The 12,899-nt window shown below is 40.6% G+C and overlaps 1 protein-coding gene across 13 annotated transcripts in view; it reads right to left on the reverse strand.

The window, feature by feature from the left end:
* kmt2d (lysine (K)-specific methyltransferase 2D) overlaps nucleotides 1-12,899 on the reverse strand; it is a 144,865-nt gene that overhangs the window by 83,973 nt on the left and 47,993 nt on the right. For 11 of the 13 annotated variants that reach the window (XM_078431613.1, XM_078431612.1, XM_078431615.1 and 8 more), the window contains 9 exons: nucleotides 11,884-11,988; nucleotides 6,356-6,537; nucleotides 5,901-6,065; nucleotides 5,145-5,254; nucleotides 4,348-4,398; nucleotides 4,042-4,275; nucleotides 2,804-2,947; nucleotides 2,148-2,267; nucleotides 1,008-1,141 (listed from right to left, as the gene is read on the reverse strand). In XM_078431613.1, the coding sequence (XP_078287739.1) occupies nucleotides 1,008-1,141; nucleotides 2,148-2,267; nucleotides 2,804-2,947; nucleotides 4,042-4,275; nucleotides 4,348-4,398; nucleotides 5,145-5,254; nucleotides 5,901-6,065; nucleotides 6,356-6,537; nucleotides 11,884-11,988 (1,245 nt within the window). The remainder of the gene's footprint in view (nucleotides 1-1,007; nucleotides 1,142-2,147; nucleotides 2,268-2,803; nucleotides 2,948-4,041; nucleotides 4,276-4,347; nucleotides 4,399-5,144; nucleotides 5,255-5,900; nucleotides 6,066-6,355; nucleotides 6,538-11,883; nucleotides 11,989-12,899) is intronic. The other 2 variants (XM_078431623.1, XM_078431621.1) reach the window with 1 other exon arrangement.

Consider the following 12,899-nt stretch of genomic DNA (forward strand, 5'->3'; position numbering starts at 1 on the left):
GCATAGAAAGTTAATTTCTCTGATCATACTGCTTTACACACAGAATGTATAGAAATTTGCTGCCAACCTAAAAAGTAGTCAACACATTAAAAGTTCCATAAAATTAAATAATTATAATAGGCTACAACAACAAAACTCCAGAATCAGATCATTGCTCCACCCATATCATTGACATTTTGATTTGTTTTCTTGCTATTGCCATTTATTCATTATTAAAATAGGTGATCAACTGTTCACATTTTGTATGTGTGTGTGTGTGTGTGTGTGTGTGTGTGTGTGTGCGCACGCATGTGTGTGTGCAGGTGCATGATTGCATGTGCAGTATATGCTCTCTAACATGTGAAACTGACAAAATATTAGTTAAGAGATTCTGCTTCCAAAGAATACCAAGATCCAAACAATCAATGTCAAAATCAGTTCGATGTCACCCATTTTAAGAGAGATTGTGCAAGAATCACCTGAAATAAAGCACTGTTGGTTGCAACTAAAGCATTGGAAGGAATTATTTAACCAACGCCAGAGGTTCCATCACAGGCATGAAATTATTGAGGGAGACTTACCTTTTACCTGAATAATTCCACCTGATGGTCTGGCTAAGAATATGACTATGCTGCTCCGTTAATAGTGTGCCAATTACTTTGTAGCTTTGAGAATAACTCAGTTTGTGAAGATCAGCAGCAATAGAAGTAAATAAAATTACAAATATAATTAACCCTAACGTCAAATTCTGTACACTTCCATCCAAATACCTATTAATATTTGATTATGATTAAGAAAACAAATTACATTCACAACATTTTACGAGGAATGATTAAGAAAGAATATGATGCAGAATTGCTAATGTGGCCCTTAAAGGACTTGGAGATCAGACACATGAACAATTCTGGAGGAACAAATCACTTAGCTACAAACTTGGCATCATAGCATATTAATCTTCAAGACATTTTTCTCTGAGAAACGTAGCCAGAGTTGAACAATCACCTATGTGCACAGCAAAATGCCAGTACCTGCAGATATGCTGGAAAGGAATCCTCCAACTTGCTTTTCTTTCGGCGCTGCCGTTTCTTTGCTTTCTCACCTACATCTGGTCCTGCCATAGGTATATCACTGGCACTCTCAGGTGGAAGTTCCATCTGAGTACCTATCAAATCAAGAGAAAATTAGCCATTTTAACTTGGATGGATAACTAAACCATGATAACTAAACCATGATAAGGATTAGGAAAGCTCACCTAACCGCTCTTAAGCAGTGCAAAGCAGCTGTATCATGAGTGCGAGCTACTAATTCTAGATTACCGGGGACCCTTCATGCTAATAGTTCAGTCCCTCACAGTTAAATAAGATTTTAATAACATCTGAAACGAGGTGTAAAAGGTCATCGGTTCTCTTGGTTTAAATAAAAGTAGAAGCTGGTTATACTGAGTCGGATTCTTCTTCAAGGTTCAATCAGAACTTGGAAGGTACAACCACAATATTAAATTGTTGCGGCAATTGGCAGCACTTCCATTCCAGATCAAGGCTTGGGCGCAATTTGCACTAACAATGCAGTACAATCTTGAGCTGGAGCCAAAATGCATCTCTTTTCATGGCTTTTGAAATTTTCTGTGGGCAAGGACATCAAAGCACGAGTGTCCCACAGTTATCTCCAAAGCTCAGAGCTTGAAAACGGTTTTGAGATTGAAGGACTGTATTAGTTGCAGAAACCTTACATTACTCCACTGCTGGCCAGTCTGTGTTTTTCCTAAAGTATAACGTTTTATTAAAATCTAACTGATACAGACTACGGAGAATAAGACCGTCAGCTGACTAAAGTGATTTTATTTTAAAAACTGTGGGTTTCCACCACACCCTCTCTTCCCCTCCCCCCTGTAGGTAATCTTTCCATTAAATTCTAGATAAACAAGTAAGATGGAAAATTAAGCAACCCTTCCATCCTCAGAGGCAAAAATAAGTCAGTTTACAATGCCGCCCATAGATCTGTCTTGGAACAGAGGCTAAATATGTAGTTCAAGTGATTTTAAAACAGAACAAAGCCTTTGGCCTGAAAGAATATTAATTTGTAAAAATCAATTTGCAAACAGCTAAAACTTCATACAAACCATGCAGCAACTCCATGCCTATATTGTTATTAAAGAGATGTAAGCACACCTTCTTCTTTGTTGCTCTCAATATTTGGACAGTCAATGGACATTCCAGGCTGTGTCACAGATATTTTATTCAAATTCTTCATCCGTGACTGCCTCTGACGGACCATAAATCCACCAATTCCTAAAAATTAAAAAAAATCAGAAAAGTGTTTGTTCTCTCTTCTTAATACCATTTACTTTCCCTTTTGTAATTCACCTCTCTTATTTAGCTTCTCTGGTCAAGATATGGTGCAGCAGGCTAAAGACATCCCAATAAACATCAACCAAAAAGTGTAATGGGAACACTTTGTTCAAGCTGCAGCTATGGCATCCTGTCAGCTTCCTTCAGTTGGTTACAACCCATTCCATCAGCACAGTAAGAAGCCATACAAATGCAGCATTTCGATTTGAAATCAAACATTGCTTGCTTCTTTTAAATGAACCGTACAAAAAAAAAAGAAAACTGAATTATGCTATTTGCTTGCAGACTTAAATTAAATTGGGAGGAACAAAGGTATACTGTGTAGGTTGGGCCTTCCCATGATAAGAAATAGAAACCTTAAAAATAAAGTAAGCTATCAAATATACATCAAAGCATTTTAATAAGCTTTTTAACCTGCTTGCAGAAAAATCAAGTTGCTTTGATAAATGGGTTGTGCAACCCGACATGTCACTTACCAGGTCGGTATGGCTTCCTCTTCCTCTTTTTCCCTTCCTCGGATTCTTCACTTGTTTTTCCAGGATTGTTTCCTGCACACATGTCATGTTCCTGGCACACAGGTGCATCAGGTTTTATGTCACATTCTCCTGGTTCCATGGTCACTTTAAAAGAATTAGAACCCAACCGCAAATTACATTCAGTCAATTTAAAAAACAAAATTCAACATGGGATTTAGCACAGATAAGCAACTCCATTTAATTTTTTCTCCCGACTATAAAATCATTGCAAAAGACTTCAATCTGTATAGTAGTATAAGAAAATAACTGCAGATGCTGGTACAAATCGAAGGGATTTATTCACAAAATGCTGGAGTAACTCAGCAGGTCAGGCAGCATCTCAGGAGAGAAGGAATGGGTGACGTTTCGGGTCGAGACTCTTCTTCAGACTGAAGAAACGTCACCCATTCCTTCTCTCCTGAGATGCTGCCTGACCTGCTGAGTTACTCCAGCATTTTGTGAATCAATCTGTATAGTTCTCATCTACATCCACTACATCCAAAGGGTTTTACTATTTTCCTCCCATCAGTTCTTCAATCATCGAATGTTCAAAATAAGTGCTAACTAAACGAAATATTTTTTCGATCTACATATTTCACAATTTGGTTACATTTATCCACTCATTTTCTTGTTTGTCTGTGAATGGTTTCATTAAATTTTTACTCGGCCTCAGCTTCTCCCAAAAGGGTGGATTCAAAGTTGATATTTTTGTCTGGAGGTGTGCTGCTGCAAGATGAATTTGGATTCTGCCATTCGAAATCTTCAATGGATCTAACTTCCAGAATGAGTCAAAGTATGCAAGGGTTTTCAATTAGCTTCCAGTCTACGCTCAAAAAAACGGAAAATCAACTTCACATCTCAAACGTTTTAAAGGCACAATTCAGCATTTCTCTGAATCTTTGTTCCAGAAAAGCAGTGGTTTAACCACACATCTGTTGTAACCCATGTTCCGTGTTCTGTCAACAATGGGGGGGAATATGTCATCTCAATACTTTTGTTTTTAAAAAAGTTAGGCTTTTAAGTTAGCTTAATACCTCAGTGGATGTTTGATGACAATTAGAAAAGCTCAATTCTAAAGAGAAATCCCAATTTCTAAAATTGCACTAGATTACAAGTTTTATAAATAAAAATCGGCGAAAAAAGGTTTAACATTATGGAACAACACAGTTTTCATGGTAACTATACAATCTCTATCTCACCTTTTTCCTCCTCTCCATCGCCTTCTTCTTTCTTTATTTCTATAGATGAACCATCTATACTGACCAACATTGGTTCGCTGCATGGAATTGAAGGTTTGTTCTTTAATTTTGGCTTTGGTCCTTTTTTGTGCGGTGGTGAGAGTACCATACTTCGGAACTGTGACATTCCTGATTCCGTCAGCCATACTCCATCCTGATTATAAAACCGCGGTTCTACGAACGAATATATCAAGTCTACAATAAATTTAGCATAATAAAGAACCAAACAGTGCGAACATGAACTCTTCAACTAAAATAAGTGCTCACCTGGATCCTTCACTTTGATGATAGGTGTAATCACAGGGGATTCACTTCGAACTGTAAATACAAATGAAACTAGGAACCCATGTCAAATACCAAAAACTAAAAACTAGAAATAGCAATCACATGTCAGTAATTCGATTAGCTTGGAGACTAGCCCAATAAAGCAACAAGAACTTTTAACACTACATTAAAATACCCTTCAAGAAACAACATGAAATCCTTTCCATTAAGGGCGGCACGGTGTCGCAGCAGTAGAGTTCCTGCCTTACAGCGAATGCAGCGCCGAAGACTCAGGTTCGATCCTGACTACGGGCGCCGTCTGTATGGAGTTTGTACGTTCTCCCCGTGACCTGCGTGGGTTTTCTCCGAGATCTTCGGTTTCCTCCCACACTCCAAAGACGGACAGGTATGTAGGTTAATTGGCTGGGCAAATGTAAAAATTGTCCTTAGTGGGTGTAGGATAGTGTTAGTGTGCGGGGATCGCTGGGCGGCGCGGACCCGGTGGGCCGAAGGGCCTGTTTCTGCGCTGTATCTCTAAATCTAAAGAATTAAAAGATAGATAAGCATGAAGAATTTTGTGGTGTAATATCCAGTGTATAGGTCATACTGCAATGCAGATTTTTATCACCTGCAAAATAAGGCAATTCCGTATTTTTGTCATGAAGCTGAAGGGAGCAACTTAAAGTTGCAAATACATTAAAAAAATAATTTTAGAACTGCAATCTGGTTCTTATCTCCAAATTAAGTAAAGGATTGTCGCTACATTCCAAGTACTGATCGTGGCCAACACTGTCACTCACCAATCGGACGGACAACAAATGGCTCACATGCAGTACAATCAAAGCCCTCGTCTGCCGCTTGCTCCACTTCCTCTTCTGTGAAAAGATTTTCACAAATTGCATGGACCCACCTGCAAGCAACAATCCAATTATATTTATGAAAACATAATTCAGACAACTGATGCACCAGTCAATCACTTTAAACGTTCCTATTACTCTTTTCATTTAAAATGAGGGTTGAAAGGGTTAAAACCATTTTGCTGTCTCTAAAGTCCATAAAAAGTCTGCACTCTGAGCTCAGTGTTGGCAATAACCTGAGAATAAGCAAGCTTTCACAGTCGTAATATAAATAAATTGAAGCTACCATACTTGGCTAGTATCGGCAGTCAGGCCCTTCACTAAGCATCTGGTCTTCCATGCAATAGAGTTAAGAGGTACCAATAAATTCTGCCAATGCACTCTTTGGGATTATTCATTCAAAGCTCAAGTTCCTTCCCCATCTTCAAAACAGTTATACTCTTCCCCCCCCCACCCCAAAAAAAAATTTGCTGAAAACTTGAGCTATTTGCATAAACTTTGCAATTATATTAAACAGAACCAATGGTAACCACAAAATACTATGATATTAATGTAAAAACTAGATAAACAAATGTCTTTTTTATACTAACATTTTATCGTATACAAATTACACACAAAAAATAATGAAATCTGAGCAACGTCAGGGCAATATAAAACTTGGCTTATGAAACTAATGGTACCTATATTTCTCTGGCCTACCTATCACAATGGTGACACTGTATGAGAAGGTCCTCTTCTTCATAGTCTTCATTGCAGCTTGGACAAGTAACAAGGCTGCCACAAGGTGCACAGTGAGTGTAGCTATTCTGCCATTCACAATGAAAACCAGGTGTTGTGGCACCACATTGTGTACAGCAAACACACCTGTATGACAAAGCATGAAGTTAGACTTTCATATTTCCGTAACATACAGAATCATATTTCCTTAACATATGGAAATAAACAGTTGAAACTCCCCAACTCTGATAAGGATGTTCAATTGGCTTTAAACACAACTGATTTAAGGGTTGGGTGGAGGAAAGAATGGAGGGAAACATCCAAGACTGTGGTCACAAATATTGCAGAGTTAACTGTATTCAGGGGGAAAAAAAATGTACTCACAAATAAAAAAATATTTTTGTGTGCTGTCACACCAAAATGAATTTTGCACTCACCACTTGCATTTCCAACCACCCTTTGGCACAGTTTGCAATGGTGGATCCAGACAGTATGTGTGGTAACTTATATCGCAATCATCACACAACAATAGACGAGCAGGATCAGATGCTTTGCCACATGCTTCACACACAATACATTCCAAGCAACGCCATCCTTTGCTCAACATGACTTTTGTGATCTGCAAGACAAACAGCATGATCAGAAAAACAAGGTTTTATACAGCATTCTGATAAAAGATCAGATTAAACTCACAATTGACAGTGTCTGTCAAGAATGATGATTTGAAATATATAATGATGCCGATGATACAGTAAAACTATGTTAATACGGCAGGTTCAAAACTTTAGTGATGCCAGACTATCAACATTTCTGTACTACTCGATCCTATTCGCATTAATACTGCAATACACTTTTAATTCACTATTTTCCACAAGTTATATGTTGGAATGATAAATTTTCCTGTAAATTTTAAGGATGTGCTGGAACTGGAGTCTTGGTGACCAAGAAGGTAGCATAGGGACCAGAGCCCCGATGAGCTATGTGCTGCATCTTTAGGATTTCCGATTTGTCAGATAATGATTATCAGAGTTATACTGTGTTACTCTCTCAATTTTTTTTAACATTCTGGGAAAAAATTACCCTGCATTCTATTCTGAACAAAAATATATATAATCATATAACATATAACAACTACAGCATGGAAACAGGCCTGTCCGGCCCTACCAGTCCACGCCGACCATTCCCCCTGACCTAGTCTCATCTACCTGCACTCAGACCATAACCCTCCAATCCCCTCCTATCCATATACCTATCCAATTTACTCTTAAATAATAAAATTGAGCCAGCCTCCACCACTTCCACCGGAAGCCCATTCCATACAGCCACAACCCTCTGAGTAAAGAAGTTCCCCCTCATGTTACCCCTAAACCTTTGTCCCTCAATTCTGAAGCTATGTCCCCTTGTTGGAATCTTCCCCACTCTCAAAGGGAAAAGCCTACCCACGTCAACTCTGTCCGTCCCTCTCAAAATTTTAAAAACCTCTATCAAGTCCCCCCTCAACCTTCTACGCTCCAAAGAATAAAGACCCAACCTATTCAACCTCTCTCTGTAGCCTAAGTGCTGAAACCCAGGCAACATTCTAGTAAATCTCCTCTGTACCCTCTCCATTTTGTCGACATCCTTCCTATAATTTGGCGACCAGAACTGCACACCATACTCCAGATTCGGCCTCACCAATGCCCTGTACAATTTCAACATTACATCCCAACTTCTATACTCGATGCTCTGATTTATAAAGGCAAGCATACCAAACGCCTTCTTCACCACCCTATCCACATGAGATTCCACCTTCAGGGAACAATGCACAGTTATTCCCAGATCCCTCTGTTCCACTGCATTCCTCAATTCCCTACCATTTACCCTGTACGTCCTATTTTGATTTGTCCTACCAAAATGCAGCACCTCACACTTATCAGCATTAAACTCCATCTGCCATCTTTCAGCCCACCCTTCCAAAAGGCCCAAGTCTCTCTGTAGACTTTGAAAATCTACCTCACTATCAACTACTCCACCTATCTTAGTATCATCTGCATATTTACTAATCCAATTTACCACACCATCATCCAGATCATTAATGTAAATGACAAACAACAGTGGACCCAACACAGATCCTTGGGGCACTCCACTAGACACTGGCCTCCAACCTGACATACAATTGTCAACCATTACCCTCTGGTATCTCCCATTCAGCCATTGTTGAATCCATCTTGCAACCTCACTATTAATACCCAACGATTTAACCTTCTTAATCAACCTTCCATGTGGAACCTTGTCAAATGCCTTACTGAAGTCCATATAGACAACATCCACAGCCTTGCCCTTATCAATTTCCCTGGTAACCTCTTCAAAAAATTCAAGAAGATTAGTCAAACATGACCTTCCAGGCACAAATCCATGTTGACCGTTTCTAATCAGGCCTTGATTATCCAAATAATTATATATATTGTCCCCAAGTATCTTTTCCATTAATTTTCCCACCACAGACGTCAAACTAATAGGTCTATAATTGCTAGGTTTACTTTTAGAACCTTTTTTAAACAAAGGCACAACATGCGCAATGCGCCAATCTTCCGGCACCATCCCTGTTTCTAATGACGTTTGAAATATTTCCGTCATAGCCCCTGCTATTTCTGCACTAACTTCCCTCAATGTCCTAGGGAATATCCTATCAGGACCTGGAGACTTATCCACTTTTATATTCTTCAAAAGTGTCCGTACCTCCTCTTCTTTAATCCTCATAATTTCCATCACTACTCTACTTGTTTCGCTTACCTCACATAATTCAATATCCTTCTCCTCGGTAAATACCGAAGAAAAGAAATTGTTTAATATCTCCCCCATTTCTTCCGGCTCAGCACATAGCTGTCCACTCTGACTCTCTAATGGACCAATTTTATCCCTCACTATCCTTTTGCTATTGACATATCTGTAGAACCCCTTGGGGTTTACTTTTACATTACTTGCCAAAGCAGCCTCATATCTTTTTTTCGCTTTTCTAATTTCCTTTTTAAGATTCCTTTTACATTCTTTATATTCCTCAAAAACCTCATTTACTCCCTGCCGCTTATATTTATTGTATATCCCCCTCTTTTTCCGAACCAAGTGTCCAATTTCCCTGGAAAACCACGGCTCTTTCAAATTATTATTCTTTCCTTTCCACCGAACAGGGACATAAAGACTCTGTACTCTCAAAATTTCACCTTTAAATATCCTCCATTTCTCTATTATATCCTTTTCATAAAACAACAATTTCCATTTCACTCCTTTTAAATCCTTTCTCATCTCCTCAAAATTAGCCTTTCTCCAATCCAAAATCTCAACCCTTGGTCCAGATTTGACCTTCTCCATAATGATATTGAAACTAATGGCATTATGATCACTAGACCCAAAGTGCTCCTCAACACATACCTCCGTCACCTGACCCATCTCATTTCCTAACAGGAGGTCCAACACTGCCCCTTCTCTGGTAGGCACCTCTACGTATTGCTGCAAAAAACTATCCTGCACACATTTTACAAACTCCAAACCATCCAGCCCTTTAACAGAATGTGATTCCCAGTCTATATACGGAAAATTGAAATCACCCACAATCACCACTCTGTGCTTACTACTAATATCTGCTATCTCCTTACATATTTGCTCTTCCAATTCTCGTTCCCTATTTGGCGGTCTATAATACACCCCTATAAGTGTTGCTAAACCTTTCTCATTTCTGAGTTCCACCCAAACAGCCTCCTTAATCGAGCCTTCTAGTCTGTCCTGCCAAAGCACTGCTGTGATATCCTCCCTGACAAGCAATGCAACACCCCCACCTCTTGCCCCTCCGATTCTATCACATCTGAAACAATGAAATCCTGGAATATTTAATTGCCAATCGCAACCCTCCTGCAACCATGTTTCACTGATCGCCACAACATCATACTTCCAGATGTCAATCCAGGCTCTAAGCTCATCCACCTTTCTTACAATGCTCCTAGCATTAAAATATACACATTTAAGGGACCCATCATTTCTTATTCTCAGTTTATTTCTTTTCCCTTCTTTCTCTCCTACATATTGGGTCTGAGTGTTTCCCTTTTCTGCCTCCTGCCTCACACACTGCCTATTAGCTATCTGTGTTTGAGTCCCTCCCCCCAACCGTACTAGTTTAAAGTCTCCGCAGTTATTTTAGCAAATCTCCCCGCCAGGATATTGGTCCCCCTCGGGTTCAGATGCAACCCGTCCTTTTTGTACAGGTCATACTTCCCCCAGAAGAGATCCCAATGATCCAGAAACTTGAAACCCTGCTCCCTGCACCAGTTCCTCAGCCACGTATTTATCCTCCACCTCACTCCATTCCTATTCTCACTATCGCGTGGCACAGGCAGTAAGCCTGAGATTATTACTTTGGAAGTCCTTTTTTTTAACTCTCTTCCTAGCCCCCTGAATTCTCCTTTCAGGACCTCTTCCCTTATCCTACCTATATTGTTGGTACCTATATGTACCACGACCTCTGGCTCCTCTCCCTCCCCTTTCAGGATATCCTGGACACGCTCAGACACATCCCGGACACCGGCACCAGGGAGGCAAACCACCATCCGGGTCTCCCGACTGCGTCCACAGAAACGCCTATCTGACCCCCTCACTATAGAGTCCCCTATTACTACTGCTCTCCTCTTCCTTTCCCTACCCTTCTGAGCAACAGGGCCGGACTCCTTGCCAGAGGCCCGGGCACCGTCGCTGCCCCCAGGTAGGCTGTCCCCCCCAACAGTACTTAAACAGGAGTACTTATTTCCAAGGGGTACAGCCACCGGGGTACTCCCTAGTCCCTGCCTCTGTTCCTTGCCCCCCCTAACAGTGACCCACTTGTCTACCTCCCGTGGTCTAGGAGTGACCACCTCCCTGTAACTCCTATCTATAACCTCCTCACTCTCCCTGATCAGACGGAGGTCATCAATCTGCCGCTCCAGGTTCCTAATACGGTCCCTTAGGAGCCCCATCTCGTCACACCTGGCGCAGATGTGGATGTCTGGAAGACTATCAGACTCCCAGATTCCCCACATCTGACACCCAGAACAAAAAACTGCCCTGGCAGTCATACTCTCCAAACAAAGCCCCGCGCTCAGTTACTAAACCTACCGCCCGGCCGCTACTCCAACCGCTCCAACCGCCCACCCAAAAGAACTGAGTGATCTCCTGGGAGAGGCGAAAAACCGGATAAAAAACCCAGGCCAATTTGGGAAAAAATCCGGGAAATTCCTCTCCGACCCCAAGCTAGGCGATCGAAACTAGTCCGGGAGATCACACAGGTCTTACTCCTTACTATCCCCACACAATCCCCACACACTACTTCCCAAGCAACACAGCTTGGTGCTACTGCTGCTGCTTGCTGCTGCTACTGCTGCTTGCTGCTGCTGCTACTGCTGAATCGACATGAGATTTTACTGTTGTATGATAAGGTGCACGAAAGATTTCCACATTTTTTTGCAAAGATGCACACAGAACAGTCTTTAGTTTGTACCTGTGTGCTACCACTGGATGCATTAAAAAATGAGCGTTTCAGTTGCTCATGTCAATGGATGCAAATATTCAAGCAGTTTATAAAAAAATTAACAAGTTTATTGTATTTTCTCTCCATACCAAAGTCCTTGAATCAAAAGAGGAAGTTTGGTTCATGGTGTACTGAATGATCTCCATTAGAGATGTTCAATGATTTAGTTTTACTTATTTCTTTCATAACTTATTAAAATATGAAAATATTGCTGTCCAAAGGGTGGCCTTATGCTGGCACATCTTTAACCTGCTATGATTTGCTCATCCTTTATTATGCAGAAGCATCTGGCATTAATTGTGAACCACTGGTTAATGTGCAATGCAACAGGTCTTGGGTGCAAAGAATAAATAACTGTGCCTTCATCCTTCTTAAATGTTCAATAACCTCATCACTGCAAATATGACTATCATCTTCTTTTCTCTTCCTCCATACCTTGCTATTGACGCAGTACGGATGATAGCACTGCCCACACTGTGAACAGGCCAACAGTTGTCCTTCTATTCCCCGTCCAAAGCTCCCACATACCACACACATATCCTAAAAAATAACAAAACCACAGCATTACAAATTATTCTTAAGCAATTCCTCTAAAAACACACACACATTTACAATTCTGTAGATATATTACTGAATTAATTACTGCTGATGTATTACTGCTATTTATTGCTCATGTTTATGGGGCGCAGCGGTAGAGTTGCTGCCTTACAGCGAATGCAGCGCCGGAGACTCAGGTTCGATCCTGACTACGGGCGCCGTCTGTACGGAGTTTGTACGTTCTCCCCGTGACCTGCGTGGGTTTTCTCCGAGATCTTCGGTTTCCTCCCACACTCCAAAAGACGTACAGGTTTGTAGGTTAATTGACTGGGTAAAATGTAAAAATTATCCCTAGTGTGTGTAGGATAGTGTTAATGTGCGGGGATCGCTGGTCGGCGCGGACTCGGTGGGCCGAAGGGCCTGTTTCCGCTCTGTATCTCTAAATCTAAATCTAAGAAGTGTGATGTTCCAAAACATTTAAGTGCGATCAAACATTACTGACAGCTGTAGTATAACTGTCGACATTAAATTAACTTATTCGGGAAAAGCACAGTGCTGCGCAATACGCTGAAGTTCAATGCTGAATGCAAATTTTAGATCAAACAAAAGAAAAACTTCAGTCAGCCCAAGATTTCAAAACACATTACATTTAAATTAATATGCAACCATTAAAAAAATAATCCTGTAGATTAGTCCGCAGCAAAAGATTAGCAAGCATCTGTTCAACATGCAGAAACTGATCATGCGCAGAGCACCCAGCTCCAACAATCCAATTATCCTTGGAAATCAGTGCAATATCTGAAAGATTAAAAGAATTGGCAAATTGGATCCAAAATTGACTTCATGATGGGAGACAGAGGTTGATGGTGAAGGGTTGTTTTTGTGATTGCAAGGCTGTGACCAGTGATGTACCA

This window comes from Rhinoraja longicauda, chromosome 42 (assembly GCF_053455715.1).
Source record: "Rhinoraja longicauda isolate Sanriku21f chromosome 42, sRhiLon1.1, whole genome shotgun sequence".
Taxonomy (NCBI): Eukaryota; Metazoa; Chordata; class Chondrichthyes; order Rajiformes; family Arhynchobatidae; genus Rhinoraja; species Rhinoraja longicauda.